A 25,943-nucleotide genomic window follows, 5' to 3' on the forward strand; every position below is an offset into this window, starting at 1 on the left:
GATGTAACACAGAATATTTTGTATTATAAGGTTCTGGTTAAAACCAAAATTCCAGGGAAGACAAATCAGCACCTGTCCATGGAAAGGATACAGTGAGAAAGTAACTCAGGTAACACCTGCTTTGTGAACGTGTCATATGCAAAGGGTGTTGGTGCCAGAAGGCTAAGACACTAGGAAAGAATGTCCAAGCTATTGCTGTTAGGAAAGCATTTTTCCCTTATAAATAAGGAAAAAGAAAGGGGAAGGAAAATGCATTATTATCGAGCTGTAAATCACAAAAAAATTAGGCAGTTAGCATGTAAAACAGGATCTGTGATAGCTAGAAGGGCAAAGCTCATTAAAGAAAAATATTTAAATAAAGGAAAAAGAATACAATGTTCAGTTTTTATTTAAAAATAGTCCTATAATGCCTTGGTGGGTCAAACTGTTTAGTGTCTGACTCCTGATTTTGGCTCAGGTCATGATCTCAGGATTGTGAGATCCAGGCCGACGTTGGGCTCTCTGCTCAGCATGGAGTTGACTTGAGATTATCTCCCTCTCCCTTTGCCCCTCCCTGCTCACGCTCTTCCTCTAAAATATATAATCTTTAAAAAATAAATAAAAATAGCCCTATAGTGAGCTGAATGCTTATGGATTTTTTTTTTTTTGAGGAAAAAAACCCACCATACACCTCAGTTCGTTGTATAGTTAAAAGGAACAAAGGAGAAACTTCATTCTCTCATTTATATTTGTCCTTTTAAAATTCTATATTCCTATTGATGCTAAATAAATCACCTTAACAATGCAAAAATCCACTCACCTGATATATTTCTTTGGTCTATTTACTGTGAACTAAAGGAGAAGCCCAGAAGGAGAAGGGAAACAATCAGCATCTTCTCTAAGTCCTATATCTTGATTACTATAATTTTTGTTAAAAGCCTACATTCACTCACTTCTGAATAGCTAATCTCCTCTAATGACACTCTAATTTTAATCTACAAAATGTCGCAATATGAGTTTATTCAACCATAATATGTAAGATTTTTTCCATATTTTGTTTTTTCAAAATTAGATCCAAAATCCATCCTGGGGCTTAAATTCTTTTTAATTATAAAGAAAAAATTATTCAGGCTAAGGGAGAAAAAAGCCTTGCAGAGGAAAAAAAACACCAAGGGTATACTTTTGGCTGTTGTAGTAACCTAAATTCAATTATTGTTTCTGAGAGTTTGGCTCTGAATCAGGTTTCAGAGTCCTTGGCCACTTTCCCTATCAAAAGGAATCTATACTAATGGATACACATTAGGTTTGCTTTCATTTTATTTATTATTTATTTAACGTCATCTTATATAACCTTCTTTTACGTTATTTTCTCTCTGGTTTAATTTCATCTTTAAAAAGATTCATTACAAACGTTGGTTTATTCTAAAGCCTGTGGTCCCCTAAGTCCCATGTAAAAATAAACTGTTGATCAGGCTCACGCAGAATATCATGTTGTTAAGTGACAACAGTTTTAGAATGGAGGTCTGATTCCAAATTTTGCACACTTATTACACTACACTGCTTTATCTGCCTTTTAGTCTGCCTTGAAAAGTCACCTACTTGCCCCATCAGATATAAAGACTTATGGTAATTAAGATAAGAGAAAATTAAGTATAGAAAACCACAGAATAGTGAAATAAGTTTCATACGTGAGAACTTGACATACAGCAGAGGCAGCATTACAGATCAATAGATAAAAGACTAGTCAAGAAATAGCACTAATCAGATGATTTGGTATTAGGAAATACCAAAAATGGTATTTCCCCAGCACACCTAGATATAAAAAGAAGTGCTATAGTTTAAAAATCTGAATCTGGAAAGCAGAACTTTAAACTGCTGGACGAAAACACAGATGAATATTTTTTATGACTTTCAATAGAGATTTTTTTTTAAGATTTTATTTATTTATTCATTTGACAGAGAGAGAGGCAGAAAGGCAGGCAGAGAGACTGAGGGAAGCAGGCTTCTGCTGAGCAGAGAGCTCCACGCAGGACTTGATCCTAGGACCCTGGGATCATGCCCTGGGCCGAAGGCAGAGGTTTTAGCCCACTGAGCCACTCAGGTGCCCCTCAATAGAGATTTCTTAAAATACATTTAAAAACAAGAAAAAAATGAGTAATATACACATTTAACTTTTAAACTTCAGCTCAACAAAAGACACCATTAAAAAAGTAAAAAGCCAAGTTAGATATCTGTAATGTATAAACTGACAAAAAAAAAAAAGTATAATCCAGAATATATGTGTGCATATTTGTGTGTGTCTATAAAAAATGCAATTCACAGAAGAGGAAACATAATTAGCTAATAAACTTAAAGAAGTTCAATCTCACTAGCAATACAAATTAGGGAATTTGGGAAACTCCCACATCAGGGAAATACAAACTAAAATAGCAATAATGATTGCCAGTAAGACTGGCAAAAATTAAAAAGTGTGATGATACCAAGTGATAGTAAGGATGTAGAGCAATGGGAACTCCCTGTACTTTCATCTGGAGTTCTAAATTGGTACAACCATTGTGGAAAGCAATTTGGCAACATCCTAGTAAAGCTGAAGAATCACATGTCTTATGACCCAACAATTCCATTTTTAGGTATATATTCTAGAGAAACTCAAATGGATGAACAAGAATATTCATGGCAGCATTATTTACAATAGAGGAAAAACAAGATACAATCTAAATACTCACTGAGTAAAATAAACTAATGTGATGTATTTATACAATAAAATATTGAACAGCAGAGAAAGCAAATAAACACATACATATTACTATTTCTCACACACATATACGACAAAAGCTGCAAAAAATGCTTACAGTTTTGACACTATAATTTTTAAAACAAACTAATACTATATATAATTTAGGAAAAAATACATGTGAGTAAATATATAAGTAAAAACACAAAAACACCAAGTTCTAAATAATGATAGTTTAGAAGAAAGGTTCAATCAGGGAGACCTGAGGTTTTTGTTAGTGTTTTATATTAAGTTGTTGGCAAATCTACCAATATTTGATGTATTATTCTTTATACATATCTGTATGTCAGACACACCTGTAACATCTTTTATTTATTTATTTATTTTTAAACGGATTTATTTATTTATTTGACAGACAGAGATCACAAGTAGGCAGAGAGGCAGGCAGAGAGAAAGGAGGAAGCAGGCTCTCCACTGAGCAGAGAGCCGGATGCGGCGCTCGACCCCAAGACCCTGAGATCATAACCTGAGCCAAAGGCAGAGGCTTTAACCCACTGAGCCACCCAGGCGCCCCTGTAATATCTTTTAAAAAGAAAAGACAAAAAAAGGAAGTTAAGGATCCTATAATTATGATACTTTGTTCCTCTCAGGGAGAAAATAGTTTTTAAATTATACTATATAGGATAAATAGAGACCTAGTTAGTAATTCAATTTTTTTCACTAGATTTGTATCTATGTATCTTCCTTCCACTTTCCAAGTTTATCTTCTCCCATTCTCGGCCTATCAATTTATTTCTAACCCTGTGAAAAATAACTACAGTGAGCTGATAAGGAAGGAATTATTTGGTATGTACTTGGAAAAGTAACCACAGAATATTTTTATCTCAAAAATCATGACATCTGGATATATTACAGCCATTATTTAACTCCACAGACCCACACAAATGAAGAAAAGGCTTAAAGCCAAAATTTATTCAAGAACTTAAAATGAAAACAAAAATAATAGTTACCTCGGGGCACCTGGGTGGCTCAGTGGCTTAAGCCTCTCCCTTCAGCTCAGGTCATGATCTCGGTGTCCTGGGATGGAGTCCCGCATCAGGCTCTCTGCTCAGTGGGGAGCCTGCTTCCCTCTCTCTCTCTGCCTGCCTCTCTGCCTACCTGTGATCTCTCTCTGTATTAAGTAAATAAATAAAATCTTTTATTTAAAAAATTTTAAATTTTAATCCTTTTTAAATTTTTATTTATTTATTTATTTTTAAAGATTTTATTTGTTTATTTGACAGACAGAGATCACAAATAGGCAGAGAGGCAGGCAGAGAGAGAAAAGGAAGCAGGCCTCCGGCTGAGCAGAGAACCCGATGCAGGGCTCGATCCCACAACCTGGGATCATGACCTGAGCCAAAGGCAGAGGCTTTAACCCACTGAGCCACCCAGGCACCCCTAATCCTTTTTTTAAAAAAAGATTTTATCTATTTATTTGACAGGGAGAGAGAGATCACAGATAGGCAGAGAGGCAGGCAGAGAGAGGGAGGGAGAAACAGGCTCCTTGCTGAGCAGAGAGGCCAATATGGAGCTCAATCCCAGGACCCTGAGATCATGACCTGAGCCGAAGGCAGAGGCTCAACCCACTGAGCCACCCAGGCACCCGATAAACAAAATCTTTTTTTTTAAAAAATAGTTATCTCATTAGATTCTACTAATTCTTTGTTTTCTTTCTTGTTGTTGTTTTTAAAAGATTATTTATTTATTTATTTGACAGACAGAGATCACAAGTAGGCAGAGAGGCAGGCAGAGAGAGAGGAGGAAGCAGGCTCCCCATGGAGCAGAGACCCCGATGTGGGACTCGATCCCAGGACCCTGGGATCATGACCTGAGCCGAAGGCAGAGGCTTTAACCCACTGAGCCACCCAGGCGCCCCTAATTCTTTGTTTTGATGGCATTATGAAATAGAAAATTTAACTGCTTTAGAAGTTACATTTGATTACAAGGGATGTAACCACCTTGACCTTCACCCAAATTATAATTGAGGGGAAAAAAAAATTACCACTCTAATGTTACTTTAGTCTTACAAATTAGAAATAACTAGAAAATGGAAAAGTACATATATTTTTATACACATACATTTACTTTACAATATGTTTGCAATAATAACTGGGAAACAAATGATTAAAAATTTTGTAGAACTTCTACTTAATCTTGATGCAGACAAAGAATTCTAATCTTCATTTACAATATAAGTGATGCTCATTCATCTTGTGAAAAGCACAATTCTTTTTTAGATTAAAAAAATAAACTAGTCTTCCACCCCCCCATAATAAAGGGTAAATCATTCCAAAAAGTTTCATTCTCTCTTCCAAATATGAACTGAAGAAAATAAATTAGTTTGTTATTAAGTATAAAATAATGAAACAGAAAACACAGTTTAGATTTTGCCAAGCATTACCACAGCAAATCGACTTCCTCAGCCTTAAAAAACTGTTTAGGGGATAGGCCATATTCAGAAATGAGTTCTTTGAAACTTGTCAAAATTGTTCTGCCATCTCATAATTTACAGATTAAGAAAATAAGACATCAATGAATGAAATACAAGACATAAATAAATGCAAGGGTATTTTGTGCTCAAGTACTAGAAAATTAATATTGTCAAAATGTCCATACTGCCCAAAGAAATCTATAGACTTTCAATCCCTATCAAAATTCCAATGGCATTTTTCACAAAAATAGAACAAATAATCCTAAAATTTGTTTGGAACCACAAAATACCCTGAATAGCCAAAGCAATCCTGAGAAAGGAGAACAAAGCTGCAGGAATCATGTTCACTATTTCAAACTATGTTACAAAGCTATAGCAATCCAAACAGTATAGTTTCAACATAAAAACAGACAGATCAAGGGAACAAAGAAGAGAGACTAGAAATAAACCCATGCAAACATCGCCAATTAACTTACAACAAAGGAGTTAAGAATACACAATAGGGAAAGGACAGTCTCTTCAATAAATAGTGTCAGGAAAATCAGACAATCACATGCATAAGAATGAAACTAGACTACTATCTTAAACCATACACAAAACTAGCTCAAAATGAATTAAAGACTCAAACATAAGATCTGACAGCATTTGGGACGCCTGGGTGGCTCAGTTGGTTAAGCAGCTGCCTTCGGCTCAGTTCATGATCCCAGGGTCCTGGGATCGATTCCCACATCGGGATCCTTGCTTGGCAGGGAGCCTGCTTCTCCCTCTGCCTCTGCCTGCCTCTCTGTCTGCCTGTGCTCACTCGCGCTCTCTCCCTCTGTCTCTGAAAAATAAATAAAATCTTAAAAAAAAAAAAAATTAAAAAAAAAAAGATCTGACAGCATTTAACTCCTAGGAGAAAACACAGGCAGTAAACTCCCTAACATTGGTCTTGGCAATGAATTTGGGGATTGGACATCAAAACCAAAAGTTAACAAAAGCAAATTAAGTTGTATGTCAAACTAAAAAGCTTCTGTAATGTAAAGAAAACCATCAAAAAAAGGAAAAAGCAACCTACTGAATGGCAGAAAATATTTGCAAATCATAGAGCTGATAAGGGATTAATATTTAAAATACATAAATAACTCATATGACTTAAAAGCAAAACAATCAGTCTAATTTAAAAATAGATCTGAATAGACAGTTTCCTAAAGAAGACCTACAGATGGCCTACAGGTACATGAAAAGATGCTCAACATCACTGATATTAGGGAAATGAAAATCAAAACAACAATAGCACCTCACACCTGTTGGATTATTATCAAAAAGGTAAGAATGTATCTGCAAGGATGGGAGAAATGGAAACCCTGTTCACTGCTTGTAGGAATGTAAAGTGATGTAGGCACAAGGGAAAACAGTATGGAAGTTCTGCAAAAACTTAAATTAGAACTACCCTATGATCCAGCAATTCCACTTCTGAGTATTTCTCAAAAGAATATGAAAACACTAACTGAAAAAATACATGCACCCCCATGTTCACTGCAGCACTATTTATAATATCAAGATATAGAAACAACAACAACAAAAAAGATATAAAAACTATCTGTGTTCATTGATGGATAAATGGATAAAGAAAACTGTGGTGTGTGTACACACACAGACACACACACACACACATACAAGTATTAGTCAGCCATTAAAAAGGACAAAATCTTGCCATTTGTTAGAGTATGGATGAACCTTGATAGCATTATGTTAAATAAAAAAAGTCAAACAGAGGAAGATATATAATACATGATCTCACTTATATGTGGAATCCAAACAACAACAAAACCAAGCTCACAGATAACAAAAAACAAGACTGGTAGTTAGGAAACAAGTGAAGAGGTTCAAAAGGTACAAACTTCCAGTTACAAAATAAAAATGTCATGGGGATGTAATGTACAGCAATGGTGACTATAGTTAATAATACGGAATCATGTATTTGGAAGCTAAGAGAGGAAATCTTAATTCTCATCACAAAAAACATTTTTTATAATTATGTATGATGATAAATGTTAACTAGACTTATTGTGATCCTTTCACAATGCATACAAACACTGAATCATTATGCTATACACCTGAAACTAGTATGTCAATTATACCTCAATTTAAAAAAGTTGATCTCGCATATTTTTAAGGGGTTTTTTTTTTAAAGTAATCTCTACATCCATTGTGGGGCTCGAACCCACAACCCCAGGATCAAGAGTGGTGGACTCCACTGACTGAGGTGTCCTGATTTCACATTTGTATAATACTTAAAATAATACAGTAATACAATAAGGTAATCCCTTTTGGGAAAAATACGCATGACCAAATTTTAATTTCATGAATATATTCTGAAATTCCAGAATAACTTTCCAGAAAGCATATGAGTTTCTATTAAACATATTCACTTTAAGAAATATTTTCTCCATTTCAATTAGTTTTAGGCCAAAGCTAGAAAAGCTCTTTGAAGTTTCCATTAAGACTATGACATGCATGTAATACAGTTTCATGGTTATAATTTACATTTACAGGTATAAAGCAAGTTATGACATCTAGCAGCAAAATACATGGTTAATTATGCTTTCTGGTTCTTAAGGTCATAAAATGGTTAAGGAAAGAAGGGAATTAAATTTAGTTGACTTCTTATTGTGTGCTGAGCTTTTAAGTATCTGAGGATTTTTATTTCTCAAAACAGTCTCATGAAAAAAGAAATTCTGGAAATACATATAAGAAACTATAAAAAGGGGATAAAAATTGAGAATATGAGGAATGTAAGTAGAAATAATGATTTCACTATAAATTTGTAACATTATAAATCATGCTTAGACATCATCTATTCAAAAAATTAAATTAAAAAACATAATCAGGGGAAAAAAAACAACCCTGAAGAACAAGAGGCCTCTGATGGGGAGAAAGTAAAAAATGGGTGGAGGGAGGAGGGCATTTTAACAGGGATTCTAGATCACCATTGATTGATTTTTTTTTTTTTTAAAGAGAGGGACCACGCAGGGCGGGATGGGGAGGGGTAGAGGGAGAGAGAAAGAGAGAATCTTAAGCAGGATTCATACCCAGCACAGAGCACAATGTGGGCTTTATCTCATGACCTGAGCCAAAATCAAGAGTAGGCTGCTTAAAGGACTGAGCCACTTAGGTGCCTCCGTTAATTGATTTCTGAATCAATCCAATTCTGGTCTATATATAGTATACATTTGTCCTTTTCTCTACTGGATTTTAGGTAATATTTTATTTTTTTAAAAAAATATGTTATTTATTTGAGAGAGAAAGAACATGGTGGGGGGTCAAAGGGAGAAGCAGACTCCCCGCTGAGCAGGGAGCCGGATGCAGGACTCTACCCCAGGACTCCAGGATCATCATCAGAGCTGAAGGCAGTTGCTTAACCAACTGTGTCAGTAAGGCGCTACCCCAAATTATGCATTGTTAATATTTTACAGAAACAGTATTTGTTTAGCTTTATATACATACAATTTTATTTTTTTAATTATTTAATTTTATTTTATTTCCTCATCATTCTTTCTTTCACCTCCTAATATCTTCCAGAGATCATTTTAAAGAAGAATCTTGAAACCTTTAGAATTGCCATTAGTACAAGTCTTAGATTCTTACTTTTTGTTTATATGGAAATAGCTTCATTTCATCTTTGTTCTTGAGAACATGTTGAATTCTCTGGAAGATGCAGAGATGAATTTTGGGGTACTAGATGTTTATAAGGAAGAGATCTGTGAAGGAAAGTGGTGGAAGCAAGACTGGGCAAAGGAAGAAGTGACATTCCTGCCATGAATTCTCAGACAGTATCCACAAACTGGTTGGGAGCCCTGGAGCAAACAATGGCATTCAAAAGGTCTTTTTTGTTATTGTTGCTATTTTTGAAGATTTTTTATATTTTCAAGATTTTTGTCTCTGTTTCTCTTCCAAAATTTCACAGAAGTGTTGATTTCTTTTTATTTATCCTGCTAGGGCTAGCAACCAACAGAACGATGAAACCAACTCAACAACTATGAAAGCTAAAAGACAGTATAATATTATCTTTAAAGTGTGGAGAGAAAATAATTTCAACCAGAATTTTGTACTTTGTGAAACTTGTAAACATGGAGATGCACTGCCAGATCCCCTTCAAAGAAAGACTTGCTGATCAGTTGCAGGAAGTGGGTTAGCCGACACCCTTCAGCTGCAGAGTTGCCTTATCTAACCTCATGCTCTTCCTGGGACAGTCTGCAACTAGCAATTGTTGGAGGGACTAAGGCCTGGATGAAACTGTGAGATACTGGATAAGTATGTAATATTTATAGAAATAACAGATACAGTCATAAAGATTACCTATCTACATGAAACTACTTGGAATAAATAAGTTTTTCTAAAAATTAGATGTCTAGAAACACAAGTCTTGAAATAGAAACATTTAGATTTCTGAAATGCAAAACTACAGTTTAGCCTGCTATTTGAAGAGAAATTTAATGAACTGTTATATGTAGATGAAAATGAAGTTATCCAGAATGCAGCAAGAGAGACAAGGGAAATATGAAAGTGATGTTAAGAGAAATGGAGGACAGAATGAAAGGTCCTAAAAAGAGGATGATTAGAGTCCTAGGAGTGAGTTCCTAGAGGAGATAATGCAGAAGAGATAATATTTAGGGAGATAATGGCTGCAAATTTTTCCAAAACTGCTAACATGTGGATCCACAGATCAAGGAGGACTCTAATTATCCTCTTTATTTTCACACACAAAGTATTTATTTGAACTTAAAATAAACATCTGATGTAAGGTTGAGGCTTTTTCTTTAATTGCTCATCTACTAATATTTCAGATTTTTCTTACATGCTACAAGCTTATCACCATCCATGATTTCTACTTCCTATTTCTTCAAAGTGAACAGAGCATTCAAATACTCATAAAGCAATCTATGTACAAATCCTAGATTTTTACAATCTCCTCAAAGATCTTTAATAGTTCATCTTGCCTATAGTAACTTCAATAATAATCTTTTTAAAAAAACAACTTGACTTCATCAATACTTTTTAAAAAATTTTATTTATTTATTTGACACACAGAGAGAGATCACAAGTAGGCAGAGAGAGGGGGAAGCAGGCTCCCTGCTCAACAGAGAGCCCGATGCGTGGCTCTATCCCCGCATCGGAAGCGGAAGGCAGAGGCTTAACCCACTGAATGACCCAGGTGCCCCTCATCAATTTTTTTCTAAAGCAATCAACTTATTTTCATGAAAATAATGCTTTCTTGGGGTGCTTGGGTGGCTCAGTTGGTTAAATGTCCTACTCCTGATTTCAGCTCAGGTCATGATCTCAGGGTCTTGGGATGGAGTCCTGCATTGGGTTTCCCATCCAGCAGGGTATCTGCTTAAGGATTCTCTCTTCCTCTCCCTCCCCCAATCACCCTATCTCTCTCTCTATAAAATAATCTTTAAAAAAAACAAAAAAGAAAAGAAAAAGAAAATGCTTTCTTTTCCAATCCATTCTTCACTGTCTTACCTAATATTTAATTCAACTCCATACTGAAGTAACACATACTACTTAACATAAACAGGTTCTAGATAAACATAATGAATTTAGAATAGACAAAATAAACACCATTAACACGTAACTACTGGTAAGGAAGAGAAGTTTGCAGGTATTCCAAAAAATAGTCTTCCAGGAGATGCATCCAACATGCACAGGTCATCAGTTTATCTTATAGCAGGGTTGGAAAATATCCTCCAACCTAGCAAGCCAGCTAATCTGAAAAGTCAGTTATTTTGAGTACAATTGGTATCTGTACATGGCACTTTTTAATCTTTGAGGGAACTCAAGTCTCACTTCCTGGTTCTGCTTCTACAGAAAGGTGTCTGATATGGGCCAAGAACAAAATGGTATCATCAGAGAGGACAAATATGTAACTGTATCAACAGATGAATATTTTGTAGGAGAAGGAAAATAACTGAAAAAGTTTGGGTGAAAACTCTAATAATCCTCTTTCTCTTTTTTCCCTTGCTGACACGTCCCTTCCATTGGAAGGGCTATTAGAATTAGGAAGGGATCTGGAAGAAAATAAGCATAGAGAAGGTAGTTTATGAAGGCTCAGCTTTAGGTGTTAAGTAGAAGAGTTATCATTTTCAGATCTTCACTCACTTTGTCCAATTATGGTACAAGTGGTAAACCTCAGAAGACCAGAAGTTGACTTTGGGCAAAATTTATAAGGCAGTTCTTTTGGTCTTTCTTTTGTTAAAAAGGGCAAGAGGAAATCCTCTAGATAGATAAATGGACACACACACACATCCCTTGCAAAAAACATCACTGTAAGCAGCTAGTCAAAAATTTGGGCTTTCGAATTATAGCCAAAATTCTCTATCAGCTATGCAAAATATATCGTAATGTTCACACAAGAACGTGTATTTGCATACATAGTGCTTCTATTTGGTGGTAAAGTTAAGACATCACTTATCTTAATTTTTTCCACAGTTACCCTTTGAAATTGAAGTGCTATATTTTATTTGAGGGTTAAGATGATAAAATATTTATCTAAGAAACTGTTAAAGTGATTATCTAGTCACTTAAACTTTAGGACCTCAGGAAGCATTTCCCTACTCAACTTATAAAGAGACATAATAACTTGGCTATGAAATATTTCCATTGGACATGCTGGAAAAATAAATGTACTCTTCTAAATTAACCTTTGTATACTTAATAAACAACTTGTATTTTTAGCTATAAAATAATCCATATCATATTTAAGATATTTTCACTAGAGTTCTCCATATTTTTAAAAGGAACAAAAGAGTAAGAACTCACTTTAGTTACAGAATTATCTGATTTCCATATTGATTTTCTCCTACTGGACTAATGAATTCCTTTGGGGTAAAAGCTGCATTTTTGCACTGTTGCTTCCTCAGCAACTATCAATATGCCCCAATGTTAGATATATGTAATAAATGATTGTTGCATTAATGAGTGAGTTTTATATAGGAAGGGAAAAAAGAAACTGTGGCTTATGGGAGAAAAGTTTCTAGATTCATTTAATACTAGATGGGTAAGAACATTAGAGATTATTCAATCTGATCTTCTAACTTTTGAGATGAAGAAATTATAAACTGAGTGGTCTAAAGACACAAAGTTAATCAGAGATACAGCCAGGACTAGAATGTCTCCCAAATGCTCATTCATATAAGTGGTGTTTTATTTTTGTTTTTAGTATTTTTAATAAGAAGAGGTGTAAAGTGATGTAAAACTGTGGGTTTTGAAATTAGAAAGATGATTCACATTCCAGCTCTATCACTTTATGAATTTGGGTAAATTGTATAAGTACATGAGACTCAATTTCCGCATTTATAAAATTGAGTACAATCTAATTTACTGGGCTATTCTGAGGATTAAATGAGATACGTGTATAAATTTGCTGAAGGGGAGCCTGGGTGGCTCAGTGGGTTAAGGCTTCTGCCTTCAACTCAGGTCATGATCTCAGGGTCCTGGAATCGAGCCCCTGCGTCCAGCTCTCTGCTCAGAGGGGAGTGTGCTCCCCGCCCCCGCCCCTGCTCTGCCTATTTGTGATCTGTCTGTCAAGTAAATAGATAGAATCTTTAAAAAAAAAAAAAACTGCCGAATACAGGACCTGGTACACAGTATACTTAATAAACTAGAACCTTCTATGATTATTACATTATATTGCTTTTATTTTACTATTCCCATAAACTACTGAAATTATTTCCTTAAATTGGTATGGTAATGCCTTTAAAGATTACTAGAAATAAGATTTATTGGCATGTCTTTATTATAGTGACATACTAGAATTTATTTGTATCTATTACAGTGATAAAATAGAACTAGATTACACTGAATTTTTTTTTAAGTAAACTACATACAGCATGGGGCACAAACACACGACCCTGAGATCGTGTCACGTGCTCAGAGCGTCTGGGTGGCTCAGCTGGTTGAGTGTCTAACTTTGGCTCACTGAGATCATGACCTCAGGGTCCTGGCCCCAAGTCGGGCTCCCTGCTCAGCTCCCTGCTTTTCCCTCTCCCTCTGCCTGCTCCCCCTGCTTATAATCTTCTTCTCTCTGTCAAATAAATAAATAAAATCTTTTTTAAAAAGTCACATGCTTTACCAACTGAGCCAGCCAAGTGCCCCTGTACTGAATATTTTTAATGCTATTTTGCAGTTCAGTAAAATAATTATTCTCAAAAGCAGTAATGAGAATGAAACAGTGAAAATTTACATGGGACAGAAAAACACCACAGGCTACCATTTGCTGTTATAAAAGTTATCAAAGGTGATACAGAATAATGCTTGTTAGAGGTCAGGGGTTGGCAAACCACAGCTTGCAGACCAAATCTGCCACAATTCTGTTTTTGTAAATAAAGCTTTACTAGAACTTTATTTGTTAATATACTGTCCATGGCTGCTTTTGTATTACACCAGCAGAATTGTGTAGTTTAAAAAAAAAAAATGTGTCATATATATATATAGAGAGAGAGAGAGAGTGCGCAAAGCCTAAAATACTTACTATTTGACCTTTTATAGAAAGTTTGCTGTGCCCTGCTGTAGACTGTGGCAAGTGTATTAAATTTTTCCTAAAAAGGTGTTAACAATGTGGACACCAGATATACCTGCAAATAACACACTGAACTCATGGCTTAAGTTATTCTGTGTAACAAGAAGCCAGAATAATGGCAACTTGTAGGTTTAAGTGCCATGTGACAGCATTTTACAACCTGTACATAGAGTATTAATATTTTATTATTAATATTTGTTAATGTTCTATTTATATATTTTATACCTTCTTAAAAGAAATTTAGAATACACACACACACACACACACACACACATATTTTAAAGATTTATTTATTTACTTTGGCAGGGAGGGGCAGAGGGAGAGGAAGAGTCTTAAGCAGACTCCATGATGAGCATGGAGCCTAATGCAGGGCTTGATCTCACAACTCTGAGTTCATGACCTGAGCTCAAAGTAAGAGTTGGATGCTTAACTTACCGCACCATCAAGGCACCCCTGATTTAGAATTTTTTTTTTTTTCAGGGAATTCTCACTCTTTTCTTGTATTATTGACACTGAACAAATTTGGGGAAACATCAATTTGGTGCTAGGAAGTCACAGGCAACGTATTTACCACCTTAAAAATTAAGAGCAAAAAATAAAAAAGATTAGTAGTACTATATATTTACACAGAACTACTAACTGTTGCTAATGTGAGAAGTGTAAAACATACCCATTTCTCTCATGGTCCTTTCATACACACTGCTGATCTGTTTTGGATTGCATGGTAAAGGGAAGCACTATTACCAGTAAATGAAGCTAAAATCATACCAAGTTAGATTTGACATTATTCTGCTATTTTTGTATTTTTCTGGATCAAGACTAGATAAATAACAGATGGGTTCCCTTGTGTGACTGAAAGAATACAAATAATATTTTTTGTTTGTTTTCTATAAAAATGTTTTTTCTCAGAATTCTAACAAATGGCTCTAATGCGAATGTGACAGTCTCAGCTAAGCTGCTTGTATTATGGTAACATATTTCTATTACCAAAACACAGGTTCTAGAATCAAATCCTTGGGACATAGAGCACTAAATTAGATGGATGGAAGAGATGAAAAAAATGAAGAGGCACTTTAAAAAAGGAAATGTTCTCTTTTGAAAATCAATGTTTAGAAGAAAAAAGTGAAGAATAGGAATAATCCTCCTTCGAACCTCAGTACTTATATATTTCCAACAACAGAATATTGAGAATTGTCTTGGTGCAAGGCACTCTAGTATAAGTATCGCATTTAATCTTCACAGCCACCCATGAGGTAGATATACTGTATTTAACCTATTATTTCTTGTGTTTCATGTAAGGAATTGAGGCTCAGATTATTAGAGGCAGGACGTAAACCCAGTCTATGATGTCAAAGCCCATTTTAAAACCAATATGCTATAGTCAAATAACTATAGGAGAGACTTAAACTCTCCTATAAAATGCTTTAAGCCTCTTAAGAGGCAGTAAATAAATATAGGGAATTTTTTTTTAGGATTTTATTTATTTGACAGAGAGAGAGAGAGAGATCACAAGTAGGCAAAGCAGCAGGCACAGAAAGGGGGAAGTAGGCTCCCCGCTGAGCAGAAAGCTCGATGCAGGGATCGATCCCGGGGTACCAAGATCATGACCTGAGCCGAAGGCAGAGGCTTAAGCCACTGGGCCACCCAGGGGCCCTGGGAATTATTTTTAAAGGAAAAAAAACCAAAAACAAAAACAAAAAAACTCCAAGTATCTGGAAAACTACTGTGATCTTTAAATAATACATAAGATGGAAACATATTCTAGAAATAAACCCTACTGATTATAAGCTGTAAAATATGCATTATTCTGACAACTCAGGCTATATTTCATAATTAATTCTGGATTCAGGCATTAAATATTACTTTCTCAAGTATTACTTAATACATTTTTAAAACGCATTCTTGCTAAATAAATAGTTGGTATAAAGTATTTTAAATATTTTAGAAGACTGTATCAGCCATTTTTCTTCAAATTAATTAAATACATGCAATTTGCATTAAATCCAATTAGTACTCCGAAACAATGTGATCAACTACTTCACAATCCCATTTTTTAAATATTTAAAATCTTCAGTATTATACAAAGTGACTATTAAGTAACCTTACCAATTTTAAAGCAAACATATGAAAATATTATGCTCTTCAAGTCACCTGAGGCGGCTACTCTAAGGATAACATCATTGCTTAATACACTTAAAAAACTTCTCATTAGAAATTATTCAGAGCCCGCTAGGTATTCTTTTAGGTATTCTCTTGTTAGCAAATCTTGCTCAATTATTGTGCATCTGACTTCAAATAGGAAGATAGTATCTCTGGTGCTCAATTCACAAGTCTGTAGAAGATTTCTCTAAAGTAAAATTCTGAATTAAAATACAAAAATTCTAATATTTGAATATTAAAAAATCATAAAGTAGGACAAATATTGTAATGATTCATTTCTATGAAGTACTGAGACTAGCCAAATTCATAGACATAAAGTAGAATGGTGGCTGCCAGAGGCTGGGAGGCAGAGAAGAATGGGAATTACTGATTGATGGGTACAGAGTTTTAGTTTAAGAAGATAAAAAAGTTCCTGGAGATGGAGATGGCTGCACAACAATGTGAATGTATTTAATGACACAGAACAATACACTTAAAAATGGTTAAAATGGCAAATCTTATGTTATCATTTAATGGGAATACTTTATCATAATTAAAAAAGAAAAAACCCAACCTAGGTGGCTGGCCCTATCGTTTGTCAGCGGGCTATAGATTGCTGACCACTGATACACTTTGTTAATGAGACTCTGTGTAAGACATATGATTTCTTACTGCGTCAACTTCCTCCCATGAAAGTGGCAGAAATGAAGGCATACTATCTATTTTATAAGATGCTGCAGATACCAAGTAAGATAATAGATTTTAGCCACAATGAAGTTTATATAATTAACAGTTGATGTTTATAGCACTTTCTTCTTCCTTTTTTTTTTAAGTGGGGGAGGAGTAGAGGGAGAGAGAGAAAGAGAATCTTAAGCAGACTCCATACCTAGTGTGGAGTCTGGTGCAAGGCTCCATCCCAGAGATCATGACCTGAGCTGAAGTCAAGGGTCAGAGGACACTCAACTGACTAAGCCACCCAGGTGCCCCTATAGCATTTTCTCTTTTTTTGAACAAGCCAGATTTAAAGATTTTATTTGTATTTAATTGAGAAAGAGTGAGAGAGCAAGTGAGAGAAAGCATGAGAGTGGGAGAGGGGCAGAGGGAGGTTGAGAAATAGGCTTTCCATTGAGCAGGGAGCCCAACATGGGGCTCCATCTGGGACCATGACCTGAGCCAAAGGGAGACACTTAACCAACTAAGCTATCCAGGTGACCCTTAAACAGCCAGGTTTAATTCAACACTATTACTTAAGCAAGACTGAAAACCAAGAGTCACAAGGGAATTAATGGGATCACACACACAATAAAGCTTTAATCATACCTGCACTATCTTCCAGAACAGCCTCTGAACTACTGTGCTGAAGAAAAAGGCTAATGTTAACTCTGGGGGAAAAAAAATACATACTGCAGGAAATTTTTTTTTAAATGTCTGTATATGAGTATTATTAATTCATGAAGTGTTAGTGTGAAAAAAGCAGTTCATTCATCAGGTTTAGGAAAACTTGAACGAGAATAAAAAAGTCAAGAGATTCTCTAATTGGAACTAATAAAGGATTCTCCAAAAAATAATAAATAAACCACAGAGATACCTGAAGACAAGTATGGGAAACAAAATGAATGAACAACCAACATGGTTAATAATAGTTTTTGGTTAAAGCTAAAATGATTATTAAACACACTTTTAAAATTTAGAAATACTGAAAATGCATGAGTTAACCTTTTAAAGGTTTTGTTTTTTAGAAAAACAAAGTAATTTTAAGAGAAGCATTAGTAAGAAAACAAGAACAGAAATAACTGAATTGAAAAGATAATCCTCTAGCAAGACTGCTCAAAGTGAAATAAAGAGAACATACATTACAAACAAAAAATGGTAAAAATTTACAAAACAAAAAATATATGAAAAACTTGATACTAATATACTTGAAAAGTTAGATAAAATAATCTTTAAAAAATAAAATGAACAATGCCTTTATAAGACATAAAACACCTGAATAAAATAATTACTATTTAAGAAATTCAAATAATAGCTTAAAAAACCTAGTGTCTTTCACAACTTCTCCCTCCCTACTTTAAAGATGCTAGGACAGAGGCGCCTGGGTGGCTCAGTCGTTGAGTATCTGCCTTTGGCTCAGGTCATGCATGATCCCAGGATCCTGGGACTGAGCCCCACACTGGGTTGCCTGCTCAGCAGGAAGCCTGTTTCTCCCTCTCCCACTCCCCCCCGCTTGTGTTCCCTTCCCGCTATTTCTCTCTCTGTCAAATAAGTAAGTAAAATCTTAAAAAAAAAAAAAGATCCTAGGACAGAGCAAACAGCCTCTCCACTCACTGTAAAAACTGAGAATTTAAAAAAAACTCACTTTATGAAGCTGTTATAATCCTGATACCCAAACTGGACAAGGACAATACAAGAAAAGAAAAACTTATCACAATCCATTTTACATATGCATATAGAAGCAAAAATCTTAAAACATAAGAACTGGAAAGCAACGAAAAGACAAATCTGTCCTTACCTGCAGACAATAGTACTTCTACAAAGAATATCTAAAAGAATTTACATAATTAGAATTAATAAAAAACTTCAGCAGGGATGCTCAATATAAGATCAATACACAAATTCAATTAATGGCATTCTTGTATACTAGCAATAATCAATTTGAAAACATAATAGAGAAAAGACCCCATTCACAATTGCAACAAAAAATATAAGGTACCGGGAACAAATAAATGAAAACATAAATAAACAAAAAAATATTAAAACTTAGTATTACAATGATGGCAATTTCTCCCAAGTTCACTTAAAATAAAAAATAATTTCAATCAAAATGCCCAATGTTTTTCAGGGATAAACTGATTCTAAAATTCATATACAGAAGTGGCAAGAATGGTTAACATAATTTTGAAGAGCAAGGTAGGGGAAACATGGGATTAATACAAAGCTACAGAAATAGACCAATGAAACAAAAGAGAGAGCCTAAAAATGAAATTTGAGTGTGACAGAGGTTGCATTACAATTTAGATGGGCTATTTGATAAATGGTGCAAAAGGCATAGTGCTTACTTGTATGAACAATAAAATTATCTTCTTCGTAATGTAGAAAAAATACATTTCAAGAGATTAGAGATAGGAGTCAAAAAATCAAATTTTAAAAATTGCTGTGGGCACCCGGATGGCCAGTTGGTTAAGCGTCTGACTCTTGATTCTGGCTTGGGTCATGACCTCAGCATCCTGGAATGGAGCCCCACATTGGGCTCCTCACTCAGCACAGAATCTGCTTCAGATTCTCTATCTCCCTCTGCCCCTCCCCCTGCTCATGCCCATGCACTCCCTCAAATAAAAGGAAATCTTAAAGTAAAACAAAATAAAATAAAGCAAATAACCTAACAGAGCAATGGACAAAGCAGGAAATGAGCAAAATCACAGAGGAGAAACCCTGAATGGCCAATAAACCTATGAAAACATGTTCAACCTTACAAAGGGAATAAAAATTACTATAGGATCGAGATATTGTTTTAAAGGTTGGCAAAAACTAAAAAGCCTGAGAACACTATGATGGGGAAAATGGGAAATTCATACTTAACTATGAGTGTAAATTAAAATAACCATTTGGTTTGATGATGTATCTTACAATGCAATAATTTCACTTTCTCGTATATACATCCTAGAAATTCTTGGGACATGTGCAAGGAAGACAGGTATTAAAAGAACGTTCACCACAAAATGGTTTATAACAGCAAAAAAATTGGAAACTACATGTCCATAAAAGAATGAGTGAATAGACCGCAGTATATATATATTAGATTAAGACAGTTAAAATGAACAGATTAGTAGTACACACATAAAGCCGAATGGAAAAAAGCAAGCTATAGAATGATTTCACTTAATGGATTTTTAAAACTTACAAACCGCAAGTTTTATAGATCTGCAAATACTCAGCCACAATATAAAAATATTGGGAAGAATGATAGCACCACCTTTACGAGAAGGGTTACCTTCTCGTAAACACAGGCAGGCATCAATGATAGCTAGCCAGCCAGCCAGATAGATATAATATAATATAATGTTAAGATTTCAAGGCAGTTTGGATATGAGTACACACGTGTTTGCTACGTTATTTACTATACTCCCACATATTTGAAACATTTTATAATATAAACTTCCTTAAAAGGAAACACATTTTAAAAACTGAACTAGAGGGGCACCTAGGTTGCTCAGTCAGTTAACTGTTGGCCTTTTGGCTCAGGTCAGGCTCCCATTAAGCTCCCTGATCAGCATGAACTCTACTCCTCCCTCTGCCCCCCAAGCCTGCATGGCTCTCTTTCTCTGTGTCTCTCAAATAAAATCTTAAAAATAAATAAAAATGAACTAAAGCCACAGCATTAATATAAATACATCTCAAAAACTAAATGTTAAGTTAAAAAAATCAAGTTAAAGAAATACGTATAATATCACTGTATAACATATTTCTGTAAAACAGCTGTTCCACAGCTATATACATATTGTATATATGTATACATATAGATGTATAGACTTTCATGGGAATGGTATACTCCAAATTCAGGATGATGGTTGTTTCTGGGCAGGGACTAAAAGGAACAGGATTGGGGAAGGGAGCATAGGAAGCTTCAGCCAAATCCGTAAAGATTTCTTTTAAAAGCCTGAAGCAAGGGGCACGTGGCTGGCTCAGTCATTAGAGTGTGAGACTCTTGATCTCAGGGTAGTGAGTTCAAGCCCCACGATGGGTGTAGAGCTTACTTAAAATTTTAAAATAAAAGAAAATCTGAAGCAAATATGGCATCTGGTAAAGCTTGGTACTGGATGGTTTTTAAAATCCCTTATTTATATATATGTATGTAAATAACAGCAGAAACAATAACAAATGAATAAAATGAATGAGAGCTAACATCTGAGCACTTATTATGTAGTAGGCACTCTTCTGAACGCGTGCATGTATACTCCTAAGAACAACCCGAGGAAGTAGATTCTGTTTGTTTCTAATACTATTATTATTTTATTACAATTTGATTCTATTACTCATTTTACAGATGAGTAACTAAAGCAGAGAGAGGTGAAGTTGGCCTAAGATTATAAAGTTAGCAAATAGTGAAAATAAGATACGAAGCCAGGATTTGTGCTCCAGAGTTTACACCTTAATAACCATGCTATCGTTACAATGTCATTCTCTATTCCTTTCACTATATCGTCAATAATTCATTTCCAATGTTATTTTGATATGTTGGAAATGAAAAACACATTTTTTTTTAAAGATTATATTTATTTGTCAGAGACAGAGGGAGAGAGAGCGAGCAAGCACAGGCAGACAGAGAGGCAGGCAGAGGCAGAGGGAGAAGCAGGCTCCCTGCCGAGCAAGGAGCCCGATGTGGGACTCGATCCCAGGACGCTGGGATCATGACCTGAGCCGAAGGCAGCTGCTTAACCAACTGAGCCACCCAGGCGTCCCTGAAAAACACATTTTAATCCATGACTACACATACAGATTTCTGTGCAGCTCACACTAGTTCTAAAGATGCGCAAATGCTCAATAAATAAATAAATAAATAAATAAATAAATAAATAAAATGCTCAAAGAATTCTAGGAATGTCCTGAAAATAGTGGCATCCCAACAAATTTCTCAATTTATATATTTCAGATTTGGTATTTTTTAGGTCATTATTTTTTAATCAAACATTATTTTTTCAATAGTCTAACATACTATATATCTGGAATCTTAGTTAACTTATATAAAGAAGCCAATGATGTAACTGAACCATCTCTTTCTCTCTCATTAGAGGCAAAATTCCAAACTTAGCTTCAGGTCTGAAAACTCATATTAAGAATTTTCAATAATTCATTCTGCCAAGAAATTCAATTTCAATCATTCATTTTTTCTGGTTTCTCAATATAAGTTGTTTTGAAAAAGCCCACAGCTAATATTTATACAATAATAAATTGACATTCTCAGTCATTAAATATTTATCAGCATTGATTATGTGCTAATCATACACTCCTTGCTCCTGGTACCACTGTCACCATTTCTTTCTTCCTTTTTTTTTTTTTTTTAAAATGATTTATTTATTTATATATTTTAGGGAAAGATAGAGAGAGAGACAGAGATAGAGAGATAGAGAGAGTGTGAAGGGTAGGGCAGAGGAGGATGGAAAGGGAGAGAATCTCAAGTAGACTCCCTGCTGAGTGCAGAGCCCACAGGCAGTTCAGTGTCAACCCTGAGTTCATGACCCAAGTCAAAAGCAGGAGTCAGATGCTCAACCAACTGAGCCACCAGGCACATACACCCCCCATTTCTTAAAAATGTCTTTTCTCCATATATACAGCCACATTCTCGATGTTATCATCTACTAACCTACAGAATATGTATTCAAAAAATATAAAAATATGAAAAAGAAGTTCTTGCTTTCAAAGAATTCACTGTCTAGCAGGGGAAAGAGACAAAAATTATCTATAATATGTTAGTACTTTAAAAAACGTAATTAAACCTTAAGGGTGATGGGGCACCTGTGTGGCTCAGTGGGTTAAAGCCTCTGCCTTCGGCTCAGGTCACAATCCCAAGATCCTGGGATCGAGCCCCACATCAGGCTCTCTGCTCCGTGGGAAGCCTGCTTCCTCCTCTCTCTCTCTGCTTGCCTCTCTGCCTACTTGTGATCTCTGTCTGTCAAATAAATAAATAAAATCTTTAAAAAAAAAAAGAAAAAAAAAAAACCTTAAGGGTGAAGGGAGATGGTGCACTTCTAACAGCTAACCTGGAATGTGAACAGGAGACAGCAATGCAGACTGCTCTTTCAAGAAAACTTGTCTTAAAAGTTAGAGAGAATGATAGCTAGGGTCATAGGTTCTAGAGAAGGTTTTAAGATAAGAGAAATACTTAGCATCAATTATTCTGGAGTAGTTCCCTTGCTACATTCCTCTCCTAACACTAAATCCCAGTTTGGATATAACTAAGTCACTTAACATTTCTAAGACTCAAATGAGATAGATGTTTAAGAACTCTAAATTATGAAGAAACTCAAATAAAAGACCTCTAAAGTTCTTTCTAGACCTAAAATTCTATGATTCTGTGACTGATTATCTGACCTCTTTACATTCGAAGGTAAATCATAAAATATTCAGTATGCAAAAAAGAAAAACCAAGACCAATTAAGAGATGAACTAGTTGTACAACTACATTCTATTACTTTTGCAAAACTGTTAAAACAACTCCTCTTTTAACCATCAGTAAAATTTTCACAAAAGACAGTGCCTTTTTATCAGCTGGCAAAGTGCTTCTCACCCTCAAACCTGTACACTTCTAAACAATCACCAAGCAAACTGTTTTGTGGCAACAGAAGTAAACTACTTAAAAGCCCATAGCTTAGACTTGTAAAAGTCATCTTTTAAAAGGAAGAGGTTTATAGAAACACATATATTACATTCTTTCTATAATATATTTGTTCATTATCTTTAAAATTTTAATGTACAGGTTCGTAAACAGTTTTTTTTAACTAGCTAAGATTAGATCTTTAGAGTAATATGCCTTCTTTTCACTATTACACATTCTGAAATTTAGAACAAGGTTTCCCTTACCTGATATGGACATGGAATATGATATTCTCTGCAGCGTTCTTGTATCCATGTTGTTTCCCAGATGCCACGGTAAGCTTGCTCATAAAAGTAGCATCCAATTACAACCAAGAGTGGTACGAGATAAAGAATGCTGAAAACACCAATCCGGATCATAAACTTCACCAACTTATCTTGGTTCTCCTTTTCTAATGGAATTTCAATTCGAACTCTGTTTAGGGATATAATGCCAGCTAAGAGGAGAGAAACTCCAACTACCACATATAGGCAGAGGGGAGCAAGAACAAAATATCTCAATGCATCAACATCGTAGAGGCCAACAAAACACACGCCACTGATATTGTCACCTTCAATTTTATTCATCGCTAAAAGGATGATAGTTAGAGTTCCGGGGATGCCCCATGCACTGGCGTGAAATAGCAATGCTTTCTTCTCAATAGCTTCACTACCCCACTTTGGCACAGCTGCCAAGAACCATGTGATGGTAAGAATTACCCACCAGACACTGCCAGCCATAGTAAAAAAATAGAGTACCATAAAAAGCATGGTACAGGCTTTATTATGAGATCCTTGTGTCACTGTGGAAGCCTTATACTGTGCAGGGCTAGATGCATTGCAGGCTACTCGGTCCTCAAGCAAAAACCCAATGAAGAAAATTAGTGATACCATCATGTAGCAGACTGCATAAAATATGATAGGTCTTTCAGGATAACGGAATCTTGTGACATCAATCAAAAAAGTTAAAAAAGTAAACAACGTGGCAGAGAGGCAAATGATTGAAATCAATCCTATGAAGTATCGAGCAAATGAAAGTTCTTCTCTCCTAAAGTACATATTTGGACAAGGAGGTGAACAATCACGCACGTGTAAAAAAGAATAACCAAGATCAGGATCAATTTTCAACTCTCGAGGACACCAAAAACCATAGTCCCTCTGTACTGCCACTGGAGCTCCTTCAGTAGGATCACCAGCTAAATTCAGATCCACAAGTCGAGGATATGGCTCATCACAATCTGGGAACCTAAAAAAATACAAGATAAGAACCATTTTCACTTATTGGGAAATCTACTGATACCTAACAATTTGGGTTTCCAAATTTAGCACTCATGACCTTCTTCATTCTAATATCCTTGGCGTACAATTATATTAAGTAGGAATAAAGTAAATATTGATTCTTGTTTATGGGCCACAAAATCAGATTGTCCATTGTTGATCAAAAAGTGATATGGTTTTATATCTGATTTTTTTTTCAAAGATTTTATTTATTTGATGGAGAAAGATACAGTTAGAGAGGGAACACAAGCAGGGGGAGTGGGAGAGGGAGAAGCAGGCCCCCTGTCAAGCAGGGAGCCCAATTTGGGGCCTGATCCCAGGACTCCAGAATCATGACCTGAGCCGAAGGCAGACGCTCAACTGCCTGAGCCACTCAGGCGCCCTGGCTTTATACTTAATTTTGTTTTGGTTTCAAAAACAGTACTTTCTTTAAGGTTTTTTTTCCCCCCAATAATTTCTACCCCCAACATAGGGCTTGAACTCACAACTCCTGAGAACAAGAGTTGCATACTCTTCTGACTAAGCCAGCCAGGCACCCCAAAGAGTCTTCTTTTAATTAAAATAGCCTAACTTAGCCATCAATAAGTAACACTGTATATAGGGAGCATTTATTTAAGACACACACTTTAAAATAAGATTTCAAACTATACATTATTATAAAAGAAATAAATACATATCTCTAACAAAATAGTAGCTTTTACCCAATCTTTAACTACAGTTATACCAGATTCAATGGAACTTCCTTAAGCAGAAATGTTAAAAAAGATTTTTCTCAAATGCACAGCACAATGCGTTCTGAATTATATTAGCATTAAAAATCATTGTAAGTGGCGTAGTTTTTAGACCTTTCTTTCCCATTTTATATTCGTTCCCTGCTTATTAGCATAGTGGTTAATTACAGTCCTTTTAAGGTCTCTAATATCAACTACTTCTTTCTTATCACCCCTAATTTCTCTCCAATCCATTACATTCTCTAACTCAGTTATTCTCAAACTTTGATGTACATAAGAAAAAATATTGTTTTAAAAATAAAATTTCAGTGCCACCTGGGTGGCTCAGTCAGACCTGCCTTCAGCTCAGGTCACGATACAGCAGTCCTGGGATCAAGCCCCAAGCTGGGCTCCCTGCTCAACAGGGAGTCTGCTTCTCCCTCTCCCTCTGCTCCTCCCCTGACCTGTGCTCTCCCTCTCCCACACTCACTCAAATAAATGAATAAAATCTTTCTAAAAATAAATAAAAATAAAACTTCTTGGGGCACTTGGGTGGCTCAGTCAGTTAAGCATCTACATCAGGCTCAGGTCATGATTCCAGGGTACCACTCAGCAGGGAACCTGCTTCTCCCTCTTCCTCTGCCCTTGCTTGTGCTCTCTCTCTTGGTCCAATAAAGAAATAAAATCTTTAAAATAAATAAATAAGAAAATTCTTGGTTC

At 35.4% G+C, this 25,943-nt stretch overlaps 1 protein-coding gene across 2 annotated transcripts in view; it reads right to left on the reverse strand.

Moving 5' to 3' along the window:
• Positions 1 to 25,943, reverse strand: part of FZD3 (frizzled class receptor 3) — a 92,719-nt gene that overhangs the window by 26,358 nt on the left and 40,418 nt on the right. For both annotated transcript variants that reach the window (XM_032332304.1, XM_032332303.1), the window contains one exon: positions 23,464 to 24,481. In XM_032332304.1, the coding sequence (XP_032188195.1) occupies positions 23,464 to 24,481 (1,018 nt within the window). The remainder of the gene's footprint in view (positions 1 to 23,463; positions 24,482 to 25,943) is intronic.

The sequence above is a fragment of the Mustela erminea genome, chromosome 2 (genome assembly GCF_009829155.1).
Source record: "Mustela erminea isolate mMusErm1 chromosome 2, mMusErm1.Pri, whole genome shotgun sequence".
NCBI lineage: Eukaryota > Metazoa > Chordata > Mammalia > Carnivora > Mustelidae > Mustela > Mustela erminea.